Here is a 27,990-nt window from a genome sequence, read left to right as displayed (position 1 = left end):
TATGAAAAACGAAAGATGTTATTTGGCTTTGGCTTCAAAGTACCAAACAACCCTGGGAAAGAGGAATCCTGCATCTATGCTGCATCTTTCTCACATATGTAGTGGAAGCGATAAAGCAGTGACGCGTCCTCCCACTTGTATGCTGACTGGAACGTTGTAATGAATGCTTTACATTTCAAAGAATGCATACAGTTAGGCTCAAAGTCCGAACTCCAGTCAGTGAAGCCCACCTCGGTACCATCAGCCCACATGTATCTTCCGTCTTCATACAGCATCCCCGTTCAGAAATGTGCGGCGCTCTCCTCGTCAGGCGGGTAGTCTGAAATTACACATCATAGTCGTCAGTAAAGGCATGCTTTTGTTAAACTCTCTCACCTTGGGTCAAAAATACTAAACTTGGCACACGTATACATCGAACCAAGTCGAACATTTCTTGATATGATCCAGCTCACGAGCGACAGATGACCGCCAACTCAGCCAAGATCTCTTGTGATGTTAATATATACTTAATATATCATGCTATCTGGTCAAATTAAGGAATGCATTCAGGAGTAATCGCAACAGTAATCTATAATTCTAATCTAGTATATAACACCCTTTGGTGGAGACGGAAAGTCTAAGACGGCCGCCCAAAGTACATTTTTGCAGATATTTTCGGTTCTTTGTTCATGATATGGCTATTTGTTCCATTTATTTCCGCTCTGGATTAAAACAATAACAAGCATTATTTATTGAATGTTGGTACTAACATTATTAGCATTTTGAATAAGATTATTACTGTTTGTTATTTATAAAGTAATTAAACATCAGGAAAAGTAATTATGCTTGACAATGTTGACCGCTACGATGTTTTCTAATATATTTCAAAACCTATTTCTAATATATATATACATATGTGCTTGCGTGTTCAACAAAGGGGCATGCTCAAAGCGCGCACAAATGTTTAAAAACAAACACATCGAAAGTCACATGAATCAGTATTGTAGAAAATTGTCGTAAATATGAGCTTGGAGAGAGTTACTGTTTGTACCGACTGAAAAGGTGTGTTTTGATGTTACGCTTGAACACTTGAAGGGATGGAGCTGTACGTAGTTTATGTGGAAGTGAGTTCCATTGTGCGGTTGCAACTGAAGCAAAGGAGTGGGCACCAAATATCTTGAGGTTGAATGATGGAGGATCCAGCAGGTGTTGGTTACTGGATCTGAGGGCACGAGCAGGAGTGTATGGTGTGAGAAGATCACACAGGTATGAGGAAGCCGTGGAGTTAACACACTGGTAAGCGAGAGTGAGTACCTTGAAATCAATTCTTTCATGGATCCGTAACTAGTGAAAGGAATCCTGAATGAACTGTACGTCACAGGACGGCTTAGAACGGGTAACGCGACGGGCAGCTTTATTTTGGAGAGATTGTAGGCCCTTTACCTGAGTTTTAGAGGCACGTGTAAGCAGACTATGTGCTTGCGTGTTCGACCGTGTTACAGAGATGCTGTATGAAGACAGTTAGTGTGCAACTATTATTGGAACTAACTCCCATAAACAACCTGAGACAGCTGCTTGTAGTCGACAACACCGTTTGGACAGCATTAGTGGTAATTATAAATGAACGGTAAGTTAGGCTATAACAATCAACGAAAGTGTGTCACGCCTGTTGATATGTCCTACATTTAGTGCTATAAATAGTCAAACTGCATAGCGAGGGAATCTGCCTGAGATTTGCATTGTACGTTGAACGTCAGATGATTTTCTGAGCTGATTGGTCATTTCTCAAGTACAGTCAAACTTATTAAAATCTGCCATGACACAGGTCAGTCTCCTGAACTAGTCAATGCTGCGTTAAAAATAGATAGATTCCAGCTTTAATGTATGTATCATTCCTCCCTGATTATAGGCATTTTCTCACAAGCTTACTTACAACTTCTCTTGTGATATTTTGGTTGATCTGGTATAACAGACCTGCTTAATTGAAAATCATTACTGAAAAGATGTTCGCCTGAAACCCTGCATTTTTAAAATCCTTACATTATGACCCTTAATTTTTATAGACCATGCACAAGAGTGCACAAAATTATATATTTATACACTGTCAAGTATAATTGCCAACATGCAATAATTGATGTGATTTGGGACCAACCTACGTGTGTCATGTTTTTGTCATGTTCACATGGGACTGCCTTAAAGTTTCACAATTGTAACCTCTGGAATTTGAGTATCAATGATATGTGAGTAACGTTTCATTCAACAGCAACAGGTTCCATGAATCACTGACGATTCGTAGCCAGTGGTTTTGTACTAACCCATAACTAACGATAACAATCGGTATTGGGAGATTCGAACCCTGTACTGGATTAACAGATCCTGGAACCACAACACACAGATTTCATCTCACCGAACTCTGAGACCTGTTGACAAATGGACCTAATGTGCATCTTCTAAGTATCAGTCTGTTTAATCGAAAGGAACCTTACTTATTGATTGCTCTCCTCTTTGTCAAAATACAACAAAGGGTGGGGGTGGGGGTGGGGGGTTTATGGGGTCTGTTGTAGTTGTATGTGACCGAGAAACAAAATGAAGAACATGCTCTTGATATCTGTAATAACAGATGATAACACAACAACCACATCGAATATGACGACTGTACTTACATTCCTTTTTTTCCTCCATCAGAAAGCTATTCTCAGCTCCCGTATTGATAGAAACGAGGTCGGCACCAAGAATACGACATCTAGTTCTTGCAGAATCCCATTTGACTCCACCCAGCTTCAGTATGTAACAGTGGTCTTCAAATTTCACAAAGCCAGCAGCACACGAATCTACAAAATGACAACGTGAATGGAGAGGTTCGAAAACTCTTTTTCCTTCACATTCACATCAGAAGAGATTAACACAGCTGCAGACAATAGATAGTGAACCTACAGGGTCATTACAAAAGTTAATGACTGAAATGTATACACAGACATGTTCACTGAATTTGTAATAAAATCACACAATGAACCTGCATAAATGAGAGCTACACTTTCATTTCACCAGGCCATTGGCAGTCGCAGTGGTGCATTTCAATTAAAAGTTGAAGTCATTAAAAATGTACTGATACAAAACAAAACAGACTGTGAAATTCTTATCCTATATAAAAGAGAGATTTACAATGTGTGTGTGCACAAAATTCCTTTCGGCGTATGTTGACTATTTATACTACTTATACACAACCATGTTTTGAGCATTTCGGTTGAATATTGAATAACAATGTATACTTTACTTGGTTCTGCTGTAGTCGTTGTTGTCGTCCCCGTAGAAGTGGAAGTGGTTGTGTTTGGGACTGTGATGGGGGTTGTGTTTGGAACTGTGATGGGGGCGCATTGTGAGTGAGCAGCCTCGAGTCTCTGAACTCTCTCATAAGACACATCCACCTTCTCATCTATAACCCGCTGACGTGCCCTCTCCACAGCAATCTCCTTCTTCAGAAGCTCATGTTCCTTGAACTGATTCTTAAATTCCTATTTTATTCCCTCCGTCAACTCTTTTATCACTTCCGACCGAACGTGTTTTGCGTTCTCTTTTAACTTCAGAATACAGGTATCTGTGTCATTTTCTTTATCCTCTATGGCATGAAGTTTCACTGTCATCATCAGGTATAAAACTGCAGCTACAACGTGAAGCTTAGCTCTCTCCATCATGACTACTCTATGTAGTTGTGATGTAAATGTCTGCACTTACTAGCTTCGGTATAGATGCCACTTTGATTGTAACCGATTTTGAGCGAGTGACACATCAAATGACAGGAAGTTTTAAATTAGTTAAACTAGATGATAGCAGATGTCAAGCTTATTATCACTTACAATATAGGGCTTGACTGGTGCCTTTTTACGGCTGGTATGACTTCATAGTGTGATTATTTGAAATGGAATGACAGAAACATTGTTCCTCTGCTACCTTTTGAATGTGTAGAGGTTCACGCGTTCATGTGGAAAATAACAAACGCTTGATGTACAGGGAACTAAAATGAAAGTGTCCAGAAAATCGCTATTTAGACAGATTTGTTATCACTATCCCTATCACTACTTTTAAAGGTACTATACTGATGTCACCTTGAGGATCGCGAATGGCGCTCTTCTTTAACATTCATGACTGTCATTAGGTTTTCTGTCACCAGATTAGTCTCCACCAAGGTCAGGAAGCAGTAAATAGATATATTATTATAATAGATATAATGGTAGTATTTGGATGTTGTTGTTCTTGAAAGGCTATTGTCAGTCTTGCCGTGTGAGTTCGGGTGTTGTCATGTTCAAAAATGACTTCGGGCTTATTAGTAACTCAGTACTTTATTTATGTTCATTCTAAAAAGATGAACACATTGGGAAAGATTGGGTTGATTATCTTCCACGGATTACACGGATATAGTTTTGGTCGAAATGATATGTCATACATACATTACTAGTCTCTGAAATAATATTTTAGTTAATGAATTGATGGTAACTTTGTTTTTCGGCTTTTGCTATTGTCAAATGCAACCTTTTAGAATTGAGTGAGTGAGTGAGTGAGCTTAGTTTTACGCCGCACTCAGCAATATTCCAGCTATATGGTGACGGTCTGTAGATAATCGAGTCTGGACCAGACAATCCAGTGATCAACTGCATGAGCATCGATCTGCGCAATTGGGAACCGATGACATGTGTCAACCAAGTCAGCGAGCCTGACCACCCGATCCCGTTAGTCGCCACTTTCGACAAGCATAGTCGCCTTTGTGGCAACCATGGGTTGCTGAAGACCTATTCTACCCCGGATCTTCACGGGTTTCAGAACTGAGAAAGAGTGTACTGGCAAATAGACTCCCAAGTTAAATCCCTGCATATTGGAACATTTAAAGCTGTTGAATCTGTAGAACTTTAACTAAAAGCTTTTATGCAAATCTTGTCCCTGTTTAGTTTTTTTCTTCACTGAACTATTGGGTGTGTTCATGGAAGTGTAAATGATCTCAAAGCGCTAGTAAAACTGTGTGAAATTTCGATTTTGTTAAACAATACGACGATATCAAGTCAATAGTGATGTAAATTGACACCGTTGGTTACCCGACTCAGATATATATTTTATTTGAGTGAGTAAGTGAGCTAAAATTTATCGTCACATCGACAATATTTCAGACATATCGTGATGATAACCAATTTGATATTTATAAATAATACACATGTATATTATAAAAACCTGTCGGCAAAGGACAGTAAAAAACTAGAATATCACAGTTCGAATTTAAATCTAGCATGTTAAATTGAGATGATGGCACTATTTGGGCAATACACAACATAAAAGCAGGCTATAGATTGCCAGCAAGTGAAGGAAAATCACCATACGAGGGGCCATGGTGACTTACAGTCGTTTTGCTACCTGCATGGATCACAGCTGAATTTACAAAAGCTTGGTAGATAAAAATTGACTTAGAAACTTTTGGGTCTGATGTACCCTCTCAGGAGGACAATAATTTTACAATACTGGATATTCTATGTAGAAGAATAGGCATCATCTGTGCGCGAGTATGTGGTCATTCATTGTTTACCAAATCCATTGAAAGGAAAACTTGGTATTGACATCAAATTAGGTAGTAAGATCTTTCTGTTCTATTCAAATGCAACTAACCACAATATGACAAACGAAAGATGTTATTTTGCTTTAGCCTCTAAGTACCAAACAACCCTTAGAAAGAGGAATCCAGCATCTATGCTGCATCTTTCTCACATATGTAGTGGAAGTCATAAGCCAAACTCGCGTCCTCCCACTTGTAAGCTGACCACAACGTTGAAATAAATGCTTTACATTTCAAAGAATGCATACAGTTAGGCTCAAAGGTCGAACGCCAGTCAGTAAAGCCCACCTCGGTACCGTCAGCCCACATGTATTTTCCGTCTTCGTACAACATTCCCATCCAGAAATGTGCGGCGCTCTCCTCGTCAGGCGGGTAGTCTGAAATTACACATCACAGTCGCCAGTAAAGGCATGCTTTTGTTAAACTCGCTCACCTTGGGTTTAAAGCACTAAACCTGGCACACGTATACTTCGAACCAAGTCGAACATTTCTGGATATGATCCAGCTCAGCAGCGACAGATGACCGCCAACTCAGCCAAGATCTATTGTGATGTTAATCTATGCTTAATATATCATGCTATCTGGTCAAATTAAGGAATGTATTCAGGAGTAATCGCAACAGTACTGTATATATCGCGCCCTTTGGTGGTGACAGAAAATCCAAGACGGCCGCCCAAAGTACATTTTTGCAGATATTTTCGGTTCTTTGTTCATGATATGGCTATTTGTTCCGTTTATTATCTGGATTAAAACAATAACAAGCATTATTTACTGAATGTTGGTACTAAAATTATTAGCATTTTAAATAAGATTATTACTTTTTGTTATTTATAAAATAAACATCAGGAAATTAAGGTAATTAATGCTTGACAATGTTTACAGCGGTTCCGATGTGGCTATTTTTCTAAATATATTTCATTAACCTATTTCTATTTATAAAATAAACATCAGGAAATGTAATTATGCTTGAATATGTATACATATGATAATAATAAAGGTACTTATATTGCGCAATACTCCATACAACAAAGGGGCATGCTCAAAGCGCGCACAAATGTTTAAAACAAACACATCGAAAGTAACAAGTTTAAAAACAAACACCACATGAATCAGTATTGTAGAAGATTGTCGTAAATATGAGCTTGGAGAGAGTTACTGTTTGTACCGACTGAAAAGGTGTGTTTTGATGTTACGCTTGAACACTTGAAGGGATGGAGCTGTACGTAGTTTATGTGGAAGTGAGTTCCATTGTGCGGTTGCAACTGAAGCAAAGGAGTGGGCACCAAATATCTTGAGGTTGAATGATGGAGGATCCAGCAGGTGTTGGTTACTGGATCTGAGGGCACGAGCAGGAGTGTATGGTGTGAGAAGATCACACAGGTATGAGGAAGTCGTGGAGTTAACACACTGGTAAGCGAGAGTGAGTTCCTTGAAATCAATTCTTTCATGGATCCGTAACTAGTGAAAGGAATCCAGAATGAACTGTACGTCACAGGACGGCTTAGAACGGGTAACGCGACGGGCAGCTTTATTTTGGAGAGATTGTAGGCGCTTTACCTGAGATTTGGAGGCACGTGTAAGCAGACTATGTGCTTGCGTGTTCGACCGTGTTACAGAAATGCTGTATGAAGACAGTAAGTGTGCAACTATCATTGGAACTAACTCCCATAAACAACCTGAGACAGCTGCTTGTAGTCGACAACACCGTTTGGGCAGCATTAGTGGTAAATATAAATGAACGGTAAGTTAGGCTATAATAATCAACAAAAGTGTGTCACACCTGTTGATATTCCCTACATTTAGTGCAAATAATAGTCAAACTGCATAGCGAGGGAATCTGCCTGAGATTTGCATTAGTTTCGTTGAACGTCAGATGATTTTCTGAGCTGATTGGCCATTTCTCAAGTACAGTCAAACTTATTAAAATCTGGTGTATCCGCCTCTATCCTCGAGACAATCCCCCATTTGACGAGGAATACTCCTAATAAAATGTCAATTCAGTGTCAGCTTGATTCATTCCATCTCATGGCAGTGCCAACTTTGTTGAGAGTTTCGGTAGGGCGTTATTGTTCTCCTGTTGGAGGTACTCATTAACAATAGTAGCTCCGTGTATATTTGGGTTGCCATCCTGAAACACAAATAAACGTCCATCTTGGCGAACAAACCCTTTGACTTTCTAAAGCTCACTCAACACTAGCCTCACAGCTTGTCGACCCAAGTTCCACTGCTTCTCTTCTTTTCTTGAACTAGAACTGTTGTGACTACTGTGTGCAATACGAAATGCAGTACCACTATTTATATCAATGCCATGGATTTTCATGTCAGATCATGTCAACTATGCAACTGTCGCTTTCGGATCCGATCACCCTTCCTTATCAGGGGAATTTTGTATAATTAAGTTTGTTCCGGTGGATTTGCAGCATATGAAACAAAACGACAATTCTCTGCCATGACACAGATCAGTCTCCTGAACTAGTCAATGCTATGTTAAACAAATGATGGATTCCAGCTTTAATGTATGTATCATTCCTCCCTGATTATAGGCTTTTCGTCACAAGCTTACTTACAACTTCTCTTGTGATATTTTGGTTGATCTGGTATAACAGACCTGCTTAATTGAAAATCATTACTGAAAAGATGTTCCCTGAAACCCTTTTTTAAAATCCTTACATTATGATCCTTAATTCTTATAGACCATGCACAAGAGTGCACAAAATTATATATTTATACACTGTCAAGTATAATTGCCAACATGCAATAATTTATGCGATTTGGGACCAACCTACGTGTGTCATGTTTCTTTCATGTTCACATGGGACTGCCTTAAAGTTTCACAATTGTAACCTCTGGAATTTGAGTATCAATGATATGTGAGTAACGTTTCATTCAACAGCAACAGGTTCCATGAATCACTGACGATTCGTAGCCAGTGGTTGTCTTGTACTAACCCATAATAACTAACGATTACAATCGGTATTGGGAGATTCGAACCCTGTACTGGATTAACAGATCCTGGAACCACAACAGACAGATTTCATCTCACCGAACTCTGAGACCTGTTGACAAATGGACCTAATGTGCATCTTCTAAGTATCAGTCTGTTTAATCGAAAGGAACCTTACTTATTGATTGTTTTCCACTTTGTCAAAATACCACAAAGGGTGGGGTGGTGGGTCGGTGGTGGTGGGGGTTATGGGGTCAGTTGTAGTTGTATGTGACCGAGAAACAAAATGAAGAACATGCTCTTGATATCTGTAATAAAAGATGATAACACAACAACCACATCGAATATGACGTCTGTACTTACATTCCGTTACTTTCTCCATCAGAAAGCTATTCTCAGCTTCCGTATTGATAGAAACGAGGTCAGCACCAAGAATACGACATCTAGTTCTTGCAGAATCCCATTTGACTTCACCCAGCTCCAGTATGTAACAGTGGTCTTCAAATTTCACAAAGCCAGCAGCACACGAATCTACAAAATGACAACGTGAATGGAGAGGTTCGAAAACTCATTTTCCTTCACATTCAACAGAAGAGATTAAACAGCTGCAGACAATAGATAGTGAACCTACAGGGTCATTACAAAAGTAAATGACTGAAATGTATACACAGACATGTTCACTGAATTTGTAATAAAAATCACACAATGAACCTGCATAAATGAGAGCTACACTTTCATTTCACCAGGCCATTGGCAGTCGCAGTGGTGCATTTCGGTTGAATATTGAATAACAATGTATACTTTACTTGGTTCTGCTGTAGTCGTTGTTGTCGTCGTCGTAGAAGTGGAAGTGGTTGTGTTTGGGACTGTGATGGGGGTTGTGTTTGGAACTGTGATGGGGGCGCATTGTGAGAGAGCAGCCTCGAGTCTCTGGACTCTCTCATAAGACACATCCACCTTCTCTTCTATCACCCGCTGACGTGCCCTCGCCACAGCAATCTCCTTCTTCAGAAGCTCATGTTCCTTGAACTGATTCTTAAATTCATCTTTTATTCCCTCCGTCAACTCTTTTATCACTTCCGACCGAACGCGCTTTGCGTTCTCCTTTATCTTCAGAATACAGGTATTTGTGTCGTTTTCTTTATCCTCTATGGCATGAAGCTTCACTATCATCATCAGGTATAACATTGCAGCTATAGCGTGAAGCTTAACTCTCTCCATCGTGACTACTCTATGTAGTTGTGATGTAAATGTCTGGACTTACTAGCTTCGGTATAGATGCCACTTTGATTGTAACCGATTTTGACAGGAAGTTCTAAATTAGTTAAACTAGATGATAGCAGATGTCAAGCTTATTATCATTTACAATATAGGGCTTGACTGGTGCCTCCTTAAAGCTGGTATGACTTCATATTGTGATTATTTGAAATGGAATGAAAGAAACATTGTTCCTCTGCTACCTTTTGAATGTATAGAGGTTCACGGGTTCATGTGGAAAATAACAAGCGCTTGATGTACAGGGAACTGAAATGAAAGTGTCCAGAAAATCGCTATTTAGACAGATTTGTTATCACTATCCCTATCACTATTTTTAAAGGTACTATACTGATGTCACCTTGAGGATCGCGAATGGCACTCTTCTTTAACATTCATGACTGTCATTAGGTTTTCTGTCACCAGATTAGTCTCCACCAAGGTCAGGAAGCAGAAAATAGATATATTATTATAAGAGATATAATGGCAGTATTTGGATGTTGTTGTTCTTGAAAAGGCTATTGCCAGTCTTGCCGTGTGAGTTTGGGTGTTGTCATGTTGAAAAATGACTTTGGGCTTATTAGTAACTCAGTACTGTATTTATGTTCATTCTAAAAAGATGAACACATTGGGAAAGATTGGGTTGATTATCTTCCACGGATTACACGGTCAGTGAGAGGAAGATATAATCTTTAATATGTCTCTAATAAGCACCCTAATAGAGTATCGCATTCACCGTAACGTACTTTACTTCGCTACATTTCCGGATTCGAAGCATTACTTTGAGTTGCAAAACAGTGGGTTTTATACAAAGATTACTTGACAACTCTTGTTGTATTTTAAGTACCTAATACCCAACTCAGAAATAATCTTTTAGTTATTCAATTTATGTTAACTTTGGGTTTTTTGGCCTTTGCCATCGTCAAATACGACTTTTTTTTTTTATTGCGAATGAGTTAACAGTGGAATATACACCCGTGTTCCAATCAAAGCATTGACACTTTTAAAGTAGTTGACCCTAGAAGCTTCAACTAAATGCGTTTATGCAAATGTTGTAACACCCCGTTTAGATTTGACTTTTGTATTTGAACGTCTGTTTGAATGTGTCACATGGAAGTGTAAACGGTTTCAAAGCGCTTGTAAAACTGTGTGAACCTCCGACCGTGTTGAACAAGGTGACGATATCAAATCATTAGTGATGCAAACTGACGCCCTAAGTCCTGAACCTATATGTAGAGGAAAGGGCCTTATATGTGGATTCAGATGTAATTTGTACACGAGTGTGTGGGACATTCAGTGTTTACCCAATCCATGTAAAGGAAACTATCACGTGGTTCCTAAAATTGGTATTGACATCCAATCAAGTAGGAGGATCTATTCACATTTCATGCAAATACAAATAACCACAATACGAAATACAAAAGAGGTTTTTTTCCTTTAGCTTCAAAGTACAAAACGCAACCAGGAAAGAAGGTTTGGTTTGGCTGTTGTTTAACACCGCACTCAGCATTGTGCCAGCTTTATGATGACGGTCTGTAAATAATCAAGCCTAGACCAAACAATCCAGTGATTAACATCATGAACATCGATCTACGCAATTTTGGTACTATGACATGTGTCAACAAAGTCAGCGACCGTGGCCACCCGATCCCGTTAGTCGTCTCTTGCGACGAGCATGGGTTGCTAAAGAGCAACTCTAACCCAGATTTTCACGTGTCCTTGGAAAGAGGAATCCTGTATCTATATTGCATCCTTCTCACATATGTAGTGGAAATCATAAGACCAGACCGCGTCCTCCCACTTGTACGCTGCCTCGAACGTCGAAATGAGTGCTGAACATACGTCTTGCATACAGTTAGGTTCATTGGTCGAACGCCAGTCAGTGAAGCCCACCTTAGTGCCGTCAGACCACTTGTATTTTCCGTCTTCATACAGCATCCCTATCCAGAAATGTCCGATCTTCTCCGTCTCTTCAGGCGGGTAGTCTGAAATTACACATTAAAGAATGATTTTGTTACAATTGATTACTTTGGGTTGAAACTTGGCACAGATACATCGGACCAATCCGAACAATTCTGGACATGATCCAAATTAGCGGCGCCACCTTGTAGTACAGAAAATCCAAGATTTTCCTTAATCTTTTGAGACGATAATATATGTGCATATATCATGCTATCTGCTCGAATTAAGGAATGTTTTCAGGAATAATCGCAACAGTAATCTATAATTCAAATCTAGTATATAGCACCCTTTGGTGGAGACAGAAAGTCCAAGACGGCCGCCCAAAGTACATTTTTGCAGATATTTTCGGTTGTTTGTGCACGACGTCGCTATTTGTTCCATTTAATTCAGTTTTCGGTTAAAACAACAAGGATTTCATACTGAATGTTGGTACTAAAATTATAAACATTTTAATTTAGATTATTACGTTTTGTTATTTATAAAATAATCAAACATCAGGAATACATTGATGTAATACATATGAAATTATGCTGGACAATTTATATTGTTTTACAGCTACGAAGTTTTCAAAATATTTTCTAATATTAAAAAAAATATATCTATATGTGTTTGCCTGTTCGACCGTCTTGCAGAAATGCTGTATGAAGCCAGTTGCAACTAGTTTGCAACTATACTGAACCACAAAAGAAACGTCGCTTTTCAAAACCAAATGCAAAATTTTGTTCTTGCAAGGTGGTGTTTTCATTATGATTGTACCGTTTTCGTAACATGTTTTTCAATCCAAATTGGCAGTTATTACCAACATCAGTGTGCTTTCTGATGAAAAAGCATAGCGACCAAACGCACCGAAAAAGGCAGACATGGTAAAAGGTTCCGTATGACATTCGTGAAAATGAAAATGCACGTGCATGTCGTGACAACCCTACCAATGAAAGCGAGTCCCAAACTCACCTGAAATCATTTTTGTTTTGACACAACCACCATGCCACGTCTTACGAGAAATCAAAGGAACCAAGTCGTTGGACGGTTGCAGGCTGTCCAGGCGGCACAGAGGGTAGCCAATCATTTCAATGTTCATGTTAGGACAACAGGAGTGGTATCATGTCACTAAGAGCATTCAAGACCGTCCACGCGGTGGGCGACCTTCAGTAACACCACATCGTCAAGAATGGCAGGCTGTGCGAACCATCTGCAGGAACGCTTCCCCAAAGCGACGAAAACAGCACGGCAGACCATTTGGACTCACAGCAGACCCGTCAGTGCCGATACAGTGCGTGGACGTTTGCGCGGAAGAAACCTCTACTGTCACAGATCATCACCGCCCAAACCGACTGCAATGGGCAACTCAGCATCGCCATTGGCGTTATCGACAATGGAGAACTGTGCTGTTATCTCATGAAAGCCGATATTGTGCTTCGAAAGTCGATGGCAGAGTGAGAGTATGGCGAGGGCGTGGTGAAATGTTTTCCAATGAGTGTATTGTTGAAAGAGGCTCGTGGGGTGGTCCAAGCATCATAGTGTGGGGTGCAATCGGTCTGAACCAGATAGTTAATACCGTGGTGTTCCAGAATCTTGGTCCAGGGTGAGGAAATGACATGACAGCTGCTCGTTATATTTATTACGTCATAAGACCCCACGACATTTTCGACGTTACAGAAATCACATCTTCCAGCAAGACAACGGTCGTGCCCACACTGTCAGAGCAACATTGGACTTCCTAAGATAGCATGGCATCCTAACCCTACAAAACTCTTGCACTCAGTATCAATTTAAGTCTAGTAGAACATCTTTGGGACGAGATTCAAAGAAGACTGAATGGCCTCCAACCAAGGCCGACAACTACGGTTAGACTCGATCAGGCATTTCGCAGAGTATGGACCCAAGTGCGTGTGATCTTCATCGAACGGCTAAAAGTCACATCGGCAATATCTCAGCCATATCGTGACTAAAACTAGTTCTAAATCCAAAATACATACATATATTATATAAAACCCTGTCAACGAAGGACAGTAAAATAACTAGATTATCACAAAATGAATTAAAACTAGCTAGCTTATATCTTTAAAAGTAGAAAACTATTTTTGGACAATACAATGTAAAAATGGGCTAGTAATCGCCAACAACTGAAGGTAGATCACCATACTAGGGACCATGGGGACTTACAGTGCCTTTGCTACCTGCATGGACCCTAGCTGGATTTACACCATCCCTTCAGCCATTGGCGTTTATGCTGAGATTTAGCCATACATTAAAATGACAAAAATACTACGATTAAAAACCTGGTAGACTTAAATTTACTTGAAATGTTTTGGGACTTACGTACCCTCTCAGGAGGACAATATTTTTACGCTACGTCAACCCCCTTCGAAGGTACAGCCACTCACAAATTCAGTTTCTCATTTAAATCACCAATACTAAAATGCATTAATGTACAAAACATATGAATCAAAATTCATCTATCAGTTCTATTTCTTTTAAAAATTTGATAATAAAATGATAATTGACATTATTAAAAAGATCCTTAACAGTTTTTACTTTGAAATATTTATCCCTTATGATGGAAAAACTGACAACCCAAGTAGGTGTAACCAATATAGGGTTTTATTTCATGTAATATGTAATACCTACTTGGGTGTCCCACTTCTTCTGCATCGGATCACGGATGTAGGTTCTAATGCTAGCTTTGTAATCAGAGTATGGAATAAGAAGTGCTGTCACAGATTTGTAAACATGTCCAGTGTTTCCCTTGTGAAGACAATTTCTTTATCAGATTTGATTGATTGCATACTGAATTATACTATTATTATTCAAAATGAAAGAAGGAATTATTCAACAAATGTGTTACACAACTGTTGATATTTCATGCATTTAGTACAATAAATAGTCTCTATTCCCAAGACAAGACCCGGGTTCAACGAGACATTATTCTAATCAAATGTCAATCCAACGTCAGCTTGATTCAGTTTATCTCACTCTTCATGCAGGGCAGAGCCAAGTTTGATGAGTGTGGTCGGTGGCTGTTGAGTGTGGTCGTCACAGGATATCCGATATATATATATACCGTGTGCTCTTGTATTGTCATCCTGAAACACAAATAGACGTCCATCGTGGCAAGCAAATGACACCACAGTGATGTGTCCCTGAATGTAAAGGTGTCCTGCCACTCACAGCAATTCCACCCTACACCATTGTTGAAATAACCCCTTTACTATCGTTCTGTGTAACGTTAACAACACACGGCCACACTGCTGTGCCTGTCAAGGCAGTCCAAAGTTAAATTTGATTCATCCGAGAGCATAACGCTCTTGAACCAAAGTCTTGCAGTAATACGACGGGACGACAATCAATGGTAACACGTAGACGTCGGGAATGCAAGCCCCTTATGTACACAGCGTTATGAATGATCTGTCCACTCACATTAACACCTGCAGCTCTGTGAAGGTCATCTATTTGTGCGAAATTAAGAACACGTTGTAAATGGAATAAATAGTTTCTGAAGCTATATATACTGAGTCAAAATAAAGTCACAATTCATATTTGTAAATGATTATATGAATTGTTTAGTAGACAGTTTTCGGGAATCATAATATTAACCCCCAAATATCGACTCAAGAAAACTCATCACAGCACATTTAAGTCAATGCAAACATCGTGCACCCCACAATAGTGCTAAAACTTGTTTTTCACGTGTGGCGTCACGGGCGGAGGACCGTCAAACTGTGTTACCTCAACTCTGTAACCGTTTTGTTGACGGCGACTGGAACCAGAAAATGAGCTGTTTTGAGGTCGATTGTCGGCACAAACCACCCGAAACCGGCTTCGATCTGCTCACCTTCGTGTTCGACGACCATATCGAGGAACCATTTTGACGCCAGTACATCGACGTCAGCGTTTGTTGTGTGCCCGACGACACCTTCGATTGACTCAAAGAGACTGGAATAGAGTTGTCTTCAGTGATAAATGAAGGTTTTGCTGATGGTAGGATGAAAATGTGGGAGCGACGCCGTGAACGTTATGCTCAGTGTTATGTACAGAAAGTTGACAGATTTGGGGACGGAAGTGTCATGGACTGGGGTGATTTCTGTGGGACTTCTGGTTATCCGTAGGAACCTTAATGCTGCAGGTTACCGCGATCGGGTGCTAGCCCCCGAACTTATTCCCTTCATGGCAGCTTATGGTCCAGGCCTGCACTTTTAACATGACAATGCCAGACCCCATACATCCATTTTAACCAGGAATTACAAGGTCTGCAGAACGCATGAATCAACGTTCTTGACTGGCCCTCAAGGTCACCTGATCTCAATAAAATCGAGCACATGTGGGATGCTCTTGGTAGACGTCTGTGCAGTCTCAGGGACCAACCCCAGAATTTGCTGGATTCTGGTGCTGCTTTGCAGGAACAATGGCACCGACTCCCCAATAATGTGTTTATAGGCAGTCAGTCAGTCCACTGGAAGGCGTTGCTTGGCAGTTGTGAACGCACAGGTGGCTCACGCATCAGATTTAATTTCTTGACACTTTGTTTACGCCTTTTATTGAGAAATTCTGTAACCACATGGGACCGATTCTTGGCATTGTGATTGTTCTCAGTTCATCCTATCAACCTCAACAAATAAATGATAACCTCTATATCACGTTCTTGTGTCCTATCTTTAAGATATTATTTAAAGGGGGAAGTGTACACGAATAAATCACATTTATTCTTATGTGAATCAAAGTGAACTGTTTTAATTAGTTAATACCAATGTTTGAAAATATACACTCATTTTTCTTACAATGTAAGTATAACCTTCAAAATAAGTGCTGATATGTTACGCCAATGTGAGGCCTTTGTTTGCAGAGCTAAAACAGGCCAGAGTTACCGCCCTTTGATTATGACGTAATTGGTGCCACTTGATTTTAAACTGGTCTCCTGTCTAGTCCCAAATCAAAAGATAAATTATACTGAAATTAATCACGTGACAAAAGTTTGTGAAAATTCGAAAGAAGCATAACAACAGAAAATATAAGCAGCAGGACAGATTGATCGTGTGTATTTTCATTCATAACCTCACCTCAGTGAAAATAACAAATGTGTATAACAATGTTGACGTCCGTATGACATCACTATCGGGAAGCGACTTTTTCAAAATGGCGTGTTCACTGACACGAGTACGCCGGAGATTTCGAAGACATTTCCGTTGTTTCAAGCAACGTATATGCATAAATGTGACATGTAAGTAGTCCGAAAATTATGTCAGTCTGCTGGTTGTTATTTTCTTTTTGTTTTCATTGTGACCAAGGGAAACAGACAGAAATTAAGAGAAGTACCGTCATCGTTGTGCGTGAGTTTGTGTCAGTCATGGCGTCACGCTTTCAGAAACTGTAATATGTTGTGATGAATCTAGAAAATCACAAGAATACACCTATCTTATTTAACTATCGCTTGTTACGATACCTTTCCCATACATGTTCTAAAACTAATAAGCAGGCCCGCGTTTCACAAAAGCCTCCTAAATTTAGGAGGTCGTACCAGTAAGAGGGCTTTGTGAAACGGGCCCCTGGTCTATGCAACAAGTAGGCGTACGGATACACAGTGTAAAATCTTATTGGCTTTGTTTACATTTCAAACATGTGGTCCTTTCCCAGCGCTGTATCAGATATATTTCGTTCGATTTCAATGAAACACTTCGAACTGGTGACAAAGTCCACTTGCCAGTTTATTTTGAACTATATGAGGAATTCAGGGATTCGTGTCAGGAAGATGGTGTTGAACTATACAATTTTATTGATTTTATGGGCGAAACATAACCAACATACATGTGACGTGATTTTATAAACACTCTGTAATATGGCTTTGGTTTTTGCGTATTTTCCAAAACATTCTCAGCGATTCTCGGTTCATCGACAATGTTTCAGAACGAGCATTGGTGATTTGATCATACAACAAAACTACCGCTGATCACAATGATACGTCTTTTTCTTTTAAATTCAATTCTCCCAGTAAAATTTGACATTTGAATTAAGACATACAATAAATTACGCAAAACGCAGTTAATGGTGATTTAGTAATGTGTCAAAACTGGCGAGATTTACGATGCATGTAATTTTCAGTATATTTGATCTACAATGAGCGGATGATAGATCTATCATAGAAAAACGAATTTCAAACAGAGTTCAAAACTGCAAATTGCATTTATCTTCGTGATGTATTTGGATATGGTATCGATATCAAAGTGAAGGTGGAAGAGGAGGGACATATTGTACGATTAAGTAGGAATTTTAGTAACAAACGTTGAATGCCGGCACATTCACAGATGGCAAGCTAGATGTAGTGCACGTTTTAATGTTTGTGAAAAATGATACTGTTGAAAAGGCGACCGACTCAGGTTGAATGTTATACAATTTGGTTACGTGGTAACACATTAAGTACAATGTATACGTTTTCAGAACAGCAACGTCATTACAGTGTACAACTGACCACATAGCCAGCTGACGGCTAGGCAACAGGTGGATTAAAACAGTAGCCTGCGCATCGAGACACAAGAACCACGTCTATACCTGCACCACGTGAAATGGGTCTAATAAGGTCTAACGACGTCTTTTGTTTATCGTTCGGGCACCAATGACGTCATTTCCAAGGGACATAAGCCATGGTGTGTTTATTGTGGACATAGAACTCTCAGTAAATGTTGAAAATATGAATTGATATAACGCAAAAAATAAATTAGTTACTTCTGAAATATGTACAGGTTTGGATATAAAACTACTTGATAAACACTTTTTTATAAGGAAAAAGTGCAAGACAAAAAGGTTAGTTTTCGTGTACACTTGCCCTTTAACATATGACTGTGGGGTTTCTAGTTTGACTCAAACAAATGGGATCCCGGCTCGAAAGAAGTGGATGGACAGCTGCAATCTGTGCTGCTCTTATAAGTAGTACACTCCGTGGTGTAATCGCATCATCTACACTGTTCCTTCGACAAGACCAGCTTTGTGCTCAGTATTAGGAAATAGAAACAAATGAAAGAAAACCCTTTGAGTTTCAATAGGTCATTCAACACTAGCCTCGCAGCTTGTTCCACTGCTTCTCTCCTCTTCATGAACTAGAACTGCTGTGCCTGATGTGTGCAATTCGAAATGCAGTATCACTTGTTGTATCAATGCCGTGGATTTTCATGTCAGATCATGTCCACTATGCAACTAAGGATTTCGAATCCGATCACGCTTCCTTATCACCCGATTTTGTATCAGGAATTTTGTTCCGGTGGATTTGTAGCATATGAAACAAAACGACAATTCTCTGCGATGGCACCAGATCAGTCTCCTGAGCTAGTCAATGTTATGTTAAAATAGATAGATCCAGCTTTAATATATGTATTATACATCCCTTATTATAGACAGCTTACTTACAACTTCTCTTGTGATATTTTGGTAGATCTGATATAACAGAATTGTTTACTTGCAAATCATTACCGAAAATATGTTCTCTGAAACCCTGCATTATTAAATCCTTACATTATGCGCCATAGATAATAGACCATACACAAGAGTTCACAGATATATATAATAGATTTATCAAATGTCAAATACAGTCAAATGTACATGCCATCATGTAATAAATTATGTGATTCTGGACCATCCCTTCACACGTTAACCATTATAACTAAAGATCACAATCGGTATTGGGAGATTCGAACCTCTATTGGGAGATTCGAACCCTGTATTGGGAGATTCGAACCCTGTATTGGGAGATTCGAACCCTGTATTGGGAGATTCGAACCCTGTATTAACAGATCCTGGCACCACACCAGACAGGTTTCATCTCAAATGTGCACCTTTAAGTATCACAATATGGAGTGTGTCTGTTTAATCGAAAGGATAACTAAAGTTTCGAACTTAGGTATTGATTGTTCTCTTTGTCAAAGGGTCTGTTGTAGTTGTCTGTGACAGAGAAACAAAGAGAAGAACATGCTCTTGAAATCTGTAGGAACACATGATAAAACAACAGCATTGGATATGACGTCTGTACTTACATTCCTTTATTTTCTTCATCAGAAAGTCGTTCTCAGCTTCCGTATTAATAGAGACGAGGTCGGCACCAAGAATACGACATCTAGTTCTTGCAGAATCCCATTTGACTTTATCCAGCTCCAGTATGTAACAGTGGTCTTCAAATTTCACAAAGCCAGCAGCACACGAATCTACAAAATGACAACGTGAATGGAAGGTTTGAAAACTCATTTTCATTCAGAAGAGATTAACACAGCTGCAGACAATAGATAGAGAGGCTACAGGGTCATTACAAAGTTAATGACTGAAATGTATACACAGACATGTTCACTGAATTTGTAATAAAACAATGAACAATAAATGACCATACACAGAGCTACACTTTCATTTCATCAGACCATTGGCAGTCGCAGTGGTGCATTTCAATTAAAAGTTGAAGTCATTCAAAATGTACTGATACAAAACAAAACAGACTGTGCTATTCTTATCCTATATAATAGAGAGATATCCAATTTACAATGTGTGTGTGCACAAAAGTCCTTTCGGCGAATGTTGACTACTACTTATACACAACCATGTTTTGAGCATTTCGGTTGAATATTGAAAAACAATGTATACTTTACTTGGTTCTGCTGTAGTCGTTGTTGTCGTCGAAGTGGAAGTGGTTGTGTTTGGGACTGTGATGGGGGTTGTGTTTGGAACTGTGATGGGGCGCATTGTGAGAGAGCAGCCTCGAGTCTCTGAACTCTCTCATAAGACACATCCACCTTCTCCTCTATCACCCGCTGACGTGCCCTCTCCACAGCAATCTCCTTCTTCAGAAGCTCATGTTCCTTGAACTGATTCTTAAATTCCTCTTTTATCTCTTCCTTCAACTCATTTATCACTTCCGACCGAATGCGTTTTGCGTTCTCTTTTAACTTCAGGATACACGTATCTGTGCCGTTTTCTTTATGCTCTACGGCATGAAGCTTCGCTGTCATCATCAGGTATAAAACTGCAGCTACAGCTTGAAGCTTAGCTCTGTCCATCGTGACTACTCTATGTAGTTGTGATTTTAATATCTGACTCAGGATTTCGGGTCCAAATGTCATTTTGATTGTGAGTTGTTATGGGGAGTAGGGGAGGGGGAGAGAGAGCATGTCTAATGACAGGAATTAGTAAATTATGTTGACTAATTTAACGTCGCCTTATTATCCAGGGCAATATACAGTGTTTGATTAATAACGATTTAGTGCTGATATGAATTATCGTGGTTGTTTGAAATGTAATGCCACAGGCAATCGTCCTCTGCTACCTTTTGAATGTACAGAGATACACCCGTTGATGTGTAAAATAGACAAACAGCGACGCTTACAAAGAGCGCACATGGAACTGTGCTGACAATGATTCCAGCAACGTTTTTCGGATTTTCAATGGTGCTTTTCTAATAACTGTTAGTCACTACTTGAGCAATGTATGCTAGCTTGAAACGAAATACATATTCCTAAGGCAAATATTAAACTCGCTATATATCCAAAAGTGTATATATGTATATAACTACTTTTACACTACATCAGCTGACAAAACTGATCGGAAGATAAGAAACGGGTCTGAATACCTATCATGGCCAATCACCTATGTTATGTTGTTTCTGTTAGTCCTTCTCTAAAGTAAATAAATGTGTATATTGCTTTATGGCTGCGCCCTTGCCAGGACAGAAACGTCTCTTCATAAAGACGTTTGCATCGCAAAATACCACGAGTTTACTGTTTCCCACGATCCACTTATAATGAAAGAGTTGAAATATTCGTTGATCATACATTTTGCAAAATTAAAAGGTATATATACTTCGTACGCAGTTCTTAATGATTGGGTTATCAAGAGTCTCAAGAAAAATTAGCTTCATACATTGTAGCAATATAGAGACTCGCTTCTTGCCCTTCCCTCGGTAAATTGAATAAGTCATGGTCAATACAGAATCGTTCTGTACTCCACATACTATTCATTGGAAGTATAATAACCAAGAATGGTTTTAGCAAACTGCAAATATAAAACATTCCGGTCGGTATAATATACAACTCTTTATCACTTCCGACCGAACGCGTTTTGCGTTCTCTTTTAACTTCAGAATACACGTATCTGTGTCGTTTTCTTTATCCTCTATGGCATGAAGCTTCACTATCATCATCAGGTATAACATTGCAGCTATAGCGTGAAGCTTAGCTCTGTCCATCGTGACTACTCTATGTAGTTGTGATGTAAATATCTGGACTTACTAAAAGCTTCGCTATAGATGCCACTTTGATTGTAACCGATTTTTGAGTGAGTGACACATCAAATGACAGGAAGTTCTAAATTAGTTAAACTAGATGATAGCAGATGTCAAGCTTCTTATCACTTACAATATGGGGCTTGACTGGTGCCTCCTTAAAGCTGGTATGACTTCATAGTGTGATTGTTTGAAATGGAATGACAGAAACATTGTTCCTCTGCTACCTTTTGAATGTATAGAGGTTCACGCGTTCATGTGGAAAAATAACAAACGCTTGATGTACAGGGAACTAAACTGAAAGTGTCCGGGCAATCGCTATTTAGACAGATTTGTTATCACTATCCCTATCACTATTTTTAAAGGTGCTATACTGATGTCACCTTGAGTATGTCGACTGGCACTCTTCTTTAACATTCATGACTGTCATTAGGTTTTTGTCACCAGATTAGTCTCTACCAAGGTCAGGAAGCAGAAAATAGATATATTATTATAATAGATATAATGGTAGTATCTGTATGTTGTTGTTCTTGAAAAGGCTATTGTCAGTCTTGCCGTGTGAGTTCGGGTGTTGTCATGTTGAAAAATGACTTCGGGCTTATTAGTAACTCAGTACTGTATTTATGTTCATTCTAAAAAAGATGAACACATTGGGAAAGATTGGGTTGATTATCTTCCACGGATTACAAGGGATATAGTTTTGGTCGAAATGATATGTCATCTTTGTGGATTTCGGCTGGCACTCTTCTTTAACACTCAGGACTGTCATTAGGTTTTCAATCACCAGAATGGTTTCCACCGCGGTCAGGGAGCGGAAGATATAATCATTTAACATGTCTCTTTAATAATAAGCACCCTAATGGAGTATCGCATTCACCGTACCGTACATTACTAGGCTCTAAAATAATATTTTAGTTAATGAATTTATGGTAACTTTGTTTTCGGCTTTTGCTATTGTCAAATGCGACCTTTAGAATTGAGTGAGTGAGTGAGTGAGTTTAGTTTTACGCCGCACTCAGCAATATTCCAGCTATATGGTGACGGTCTGTAGATAATCGAGTCTGGACCAGACAATCCAGTGATCAACTGCATGAGCATCGATCTGCGCAATTGGGAACCGATGACATGTGTCAACCAAGTCAGCGAGCCTGACCACCCGATCCCGTCAGTCGCCACTTACGACAAGCATAGTCGCCTTTGTGGCAACCATGGGTTGCTGAAGACCTATTCTACCCCGGATCTTCACGGGTTTCAGAACTGAGAAAGAGTGTACTGGCAAATAGACTCCCAAGTTAAATCCATGCATATTGGAACATTTAAAGCTGTTGAATCTGTAGAAAACTAAACGCTTTTATGCAAATGTTGTCCCTGTTTAGCTTTTTTCTTCACTGAACTATTGGGTGTGTTCATGGAAGTGTAAATGATCTCAAAGCGCTAGTAAAACTGTGTGAAATTTCGATTTTGTTAAACAAGACGACGATATCAAGTCAATAGTGATGTAAATTGACACCGTTGGTTACCCGACTCAGATATATATTTTATTTGAGTGAGTAAGTGAGCTAATATTTATCGTCACATCTGCAATATTTCAGTCATACCGTGATGATAACAAATTTGATATTTATAAATAATATACATGTATATTATAAAACCTGTCGGCAAAGGACAGTAAAAAAACTAGAATATCACAGTTCGAATTTAAAACTAGCATGTTAAATTGAGATGATGGCACTATTTTGGCAATACACAACATAAAAGCAGGCTATAGATTGCCAGCAAGTGAAGGAAAATCACCATACGAGGGGCCATGGTGACTTACAGTTGTTTTGCTACCTGCATGGATCACAGCTGAATTTTTACAAAAGCTTGGTAGATATAAATTGACTTAGAAACTTTGGTCTGACGTACCCTCTCAGGAGGACAATAATTTTACAATACTGGATATTCTATGTAGAAGAATAGGCATCATCTGTACGCGAGTATGTGGTCATTCAGTGTTTACCAAATCCATTGAAAGGAAACAAATTGGTATTGACATCAAATTAGGTAGTAAGATCTTTCTGTTTCTATTCAAATGCAACTAACCACAATATGACAAACGAAAGAATTTATTTTGCTTTAGCCTCTAAGTACCAAACAACCCTTAGAAAGAGGAATCCAGCATCTATGCTGCATCTTTCTCACATATGTAGTGGAAGTCATAAGTCGATGTCGCGTCCTCCCACTTGTAAGCTGACTCGAACGTTGAAATGAATGCTTTACATTTCAAAGAATGCATACAGTTAGGCTCAAAGGGCCAAACGCCAGTCAGTAAATCCCACCTCGGTACCGTCAGCCCACATGTATTTTCCGTCTTCGTACAACATTCCCATCCAGAAATGTGCGGCGCTCTTCTCGTCAGGCGGGTAGTCTGAAATTACACATCACAGTCGTCAGTAAAGGCATGCTTTTGTTAAACTCTCTCACCTTGGGTTAAAAGCACTAAACCTGGCACAGGTATACTTCGAACCAAGTCGAACATTTCTGGATATGATCCAGCTCAGCAGCGACAGATGACCGCCAACTCAGCCAAGATCTATTGTGATGTTAATCTATGCTTAATATATCATGCTGACTGGTCAAATTAAGGAATGTATTCAGAATTAATCGCAACAGTACTGTATATAATTAATATCGGATATATCGCGCCCTTTGGTGGTGACAGAAAATCCAAGACGGCCGCCCAAAGTACATTTTTGCAGATATTTTCGGTTCTTTGTTCATGATATGGCTATTTGTTCCGTTTATTATCTGGATTAAAACAATAACAAGCATTATTTACTGAATGTTGGTACTAAAATTATTAGCATTTTAAATAAGATTATTACTTTTTGTTATTTATAAAATAAACATCAGGAAAAGTAATTATGCTTGACAATGTTTACAGCTCCGATTTTTTCTAAATATATTTCATTAACCTATTTCTAATATGTATACATATGATAATAATAAAGGTACTTATATTGCGCAATACTCCATACAACAAAGGGGCATGCTCAAAGCGCGCACAAATGTTTAAAAACAAACACATCGAAAGTCACATGAATCAGTATTGTAGAAGATTGTCGTAAATATGAGCTTGGAGAGAGTTACTGTTTGTACCGACTGAAAAGGTGTGTTTTGATGTTACGCTTGAACACTTGAAGGGATGGAGCTGTACGTAGTTTATGTGGAAGTGAGTTCCATTGTGCGGTTGCAACTGAAGCAAAGGAGTGGGCACCAAATATCTTGAGGTTGAATGATGGAGGATCCAGCAGGTGTTGGTTACTGGATCTGAGGGCACGAGCAGGAGTGTATGGTGTGAGAAGATCACACAGGTATGAGGAAGTCGTGAAGTTAACACACTGGTAAGCGAGAGTGAGTACCTTGAAATCAATTCTTTCATGGATCCGTAACTAGTGAAAGGAATCCAGAATGAACTGTACGTCACAGGACGGCTTAGAACGGGTAAAGCGATGGGCAGCTTTATTTTGGAGAGATTGTAGGTGCTTTACCTGAGTTTTGGAGGCACGTGTAAGCAGACTATGTGCTTGCGTGTTCGACCGTGTTACAGAAATGCTGTATGAAGACAGTTAGTTTGCAACTATCATTGGAACTAAGTCCCATAAACAACCTGAGACAGCTGCTTGTAGTCGACAACACCGTTTGGGCAGCATTAGTGGTAAATATAAATGAACGGTAAGTTAGGCTATATTAATCAACAAAAGTGTGTCACACCTGTTGATATTTCCTACATTTAGTGCTAATAATAGTCAAACTGCATAGCGAGGGAATCTGCCTGAGATTTGCATTAGTCGTTGAACGTCTGATGATTTTCTGAGATGATTGGCCATTTCTCAAGTACAGTCAAACTTATTAAAATCTCGTGTATCCACCTCTATTCTCGAGACAATCCCCATTTGATCCGCTTTCGGATCCGATCACCCTTCCTTATCAGGGGAATTTTGTATAATTAAGTTTGTTCCGGTGGATTTGTAGCATATGAAACAAAACGACAATTCTCTGCCATGACACAGATCAGTCTCCTGAACTAGTCAATGCTATGTTAAAAAAATGATGGATTCCAGCTTTAATGTATGTATCATTCCTCCCTGATTATAGGCTTTTCGTCACAAGCTTACTTACAACTTCTCTTGTGATATTTTGGTTGATCTGGTATAACAGACCTGCTTAATTGAAAATCATTACTGGAAAGATGTTCCCTGAAACCCTTTTTAAAATCCTTACATTATGATCCATAATTCTTATAGACCATGAACAAGAGTGCACGAAATTATATATTTATACACAGTCAAGTATAATTGCCAACGTGCAATAATTTATGCGATTTGGGACCAACCTACGTGTGTCATGTTTCTTTCATGTTCACATGGGACTGCCTTAAAGTTTCACAATTGTAACCTCTGGAATTTGGGTATCAATGATATGTGAGTAACGTTTTATTCAACAGCAACAGGTTCCATCAATCACTGACGATTCATAGCCAGTGGTTGTCTTGTACTAACCCATAATAACTAACGATAACAATCGGTATTGGGAGATTCGAACCCTGTACTGGATTAACAGATCTTGGCACCACAACAGACAGATTTCATCTCACCGAACTCTGACACCTGTTGACAAATGAACCTAATGTGCATTTCCTATAAGTATCAGTCTGTTTAATCGAAAGGAACCTTACTTATTGATTGTTTTCCTCTTTGTCAAAATACCACCACAAAGGTGAGGTGGGGGTCGGTGGGTGGGGGTTATGGGGTCTGTTGAAGTTGTATGTGACCGAGAAACAAAATGAAGAACATGCTCTTGATATCTGTAATAACAGATGATAACACAACAACCACATCGAATATGACGTCTGTACTTACATTCCTTTATTTTTCTCCATCAGAAAGCTATTCTCAGCTTCCGTATTGATAGAAACGAGGTCGGCACCAAGAATACGACATCTAGTTCTTGCAGAATCCCATTTGACTTCACCCAGCTCAGTATGTAACAGTGGTCTTCAAATTTCACAAAGCCAGCAGCACACGAATCTACAAAATGACAGCGTGAATGGAGGGTTCGAAAACTCATTTTCCTTCACATTCACATCAGAAGAGATTAAACAGCTGCAGACAATAGATAGTGAACCTACAGGGTCATTACAAAAGTAAATGACTGAAATGTATACACAGACATGTTCACTGAATTTGTAATAAAAATCACACAATGAACCTGCATAAATGAGAGCTACACTTTCATTTCACCAGGCCATTGGCAGTCGCAGTGGTGCATTTCGGTTGAATATTGAAGTCATTAAAATGTACTGATACAAAACAAAACAGACTGTGGTATTCTTATCCTATATAATAGAGAGATTTACAATGTGTGTGTGCACAAAGTCCTTTCGGCGTATGTTGACTATTTATACTTCTTATACACAACCATGTTTTGAGCATTTCCATTGAATATTGAATAACAATGTATACTTTACTTGGTTCTGCTGTAGTCGTTGTTGTCGTCGTCGTAGAAGTGGAAGTGGTTGTGTTTGGGACTGTGATGGGGGTTGTGTTTGGAACTGTGATGGGGGCGCATTGTGAGAGAGCAGCCTCGAGTCTCTGAACTCTCTCATAAGACACATCCACCTTCTCCTCTATCACCCGCTGACGTGCCCTCTCCACAGCAATCTCCTTCTTCAGAAGCTCATGTTCCTTGAACTGATTCTTAAATTCCTCTTTTATTCCCTCCGTCAACTCTTTTATCACTTCCGACCGAACGCGTTTTGCGTTCTCCTTTAACTTCAGAATACAGGTATTTGTGTCGTTTTCTTTATCCTCTATGGCATGAAGCTTCACTATCATCATCAGGTATAACACTGCAGCTATAGCGTGAAGCTTAGCTCTGTCCATCGTGACTACTCTATGTAGTTGTGATGTAAATGTCTGGACTTACTAGCTTCGGTATAGATGCCACTTTGATTGTAACCGATTTTTGAGT

General features: G+C 39.3%; 1 protein-coding gene across 3 annotated transcripts; it reads right to left on the bottom strand.

Moving 5' to 3' along the window:
* Positions 1–5: 5 nt before the first annotated feature.
* On the bottom strand, positions 6–27,962 carry LOC124283117 (C-type mannose receptor 2-like). 3 transcript variants are annotated; one of them, XM_046719143.1, is made up of 3 exons: positions 27,488–27,958; positions 19,748–19,915; positions 6–319 (listed from the first exon to the last, which is right to left on the bottom strand). In XM_046719143.1, exons 1-3 carry the CDS (start codon positions 27,900–27,902, stop codon positions 282–284), a joined length of 621 nt encoding a protein of 206 aa, XP_046575099.1. In that variant the 5' UTR covers positions 27,903–27,958; the 3' UTR covers positions 6–281. The 3 variants fall into 3 exon arrangements, with proteins under 3 accessions (XP_046575099.1, XP_046575098.1, XP_046575100.1); XM_046719142.1 differs by lacking the exon at positions 6–319 and adding an exon at positions 11,420–11,755 and having other exon boundaries at positions 27,488–27,962; XM_046719144.1 differs by lacking the exons at positions 6–319; positions 27,488–27,958 and adding exons at positions 11,420–11,755; positions 20,348–20,655.
* Positions 27,963–27,990: the final 28 nt, after the last annotated feature.

Source organism: Haliotis rubra, unplaced genomic scaffold (assembly GCF_003918875.1).
Source record: "Haliotis rubra isolate DU_JTF1 unplaced genomic scaffold, ASM391887v1 Scf31, whole genome shotgun sequence".
NCBI lineage: Eukaryota > Metazoa > Mollusca > Gastropoda > Lepetellida > Haliotidae > Haliotis > Haliotis rubra.
This window is presented reverse-complemented; position numbering and strand designations above follow the sequence as displayed.

What these genes read in the sequence shown, in the direction of transcription:
- LOC124283117 (XM_046719142.1), bottom strand. Translation starts at nt 27,902, where the DNA reads ATGGACAGAGCTAAGCTTCACGCTATAGCTGCAGTGTTATACCTGATG. An exon ending in AACGACTACAGCAGAACCAA is followed by an intron (nt 19,916 to 27,487) that starts GTAAAGTATACA and finishes GTCATTTTGTAG; the next exon opens with ATTCGTGTGCTGCTGGCTTT. An exon ending in GATGAAGAAAATAAAGGAAT is followed by an intron (nt 11,756 to 19,747) that starts GTAAGTACAGAC and finishes GTGTAATTTCAG; the next exon opens with ACTACCCGCCTGAAGAGACG.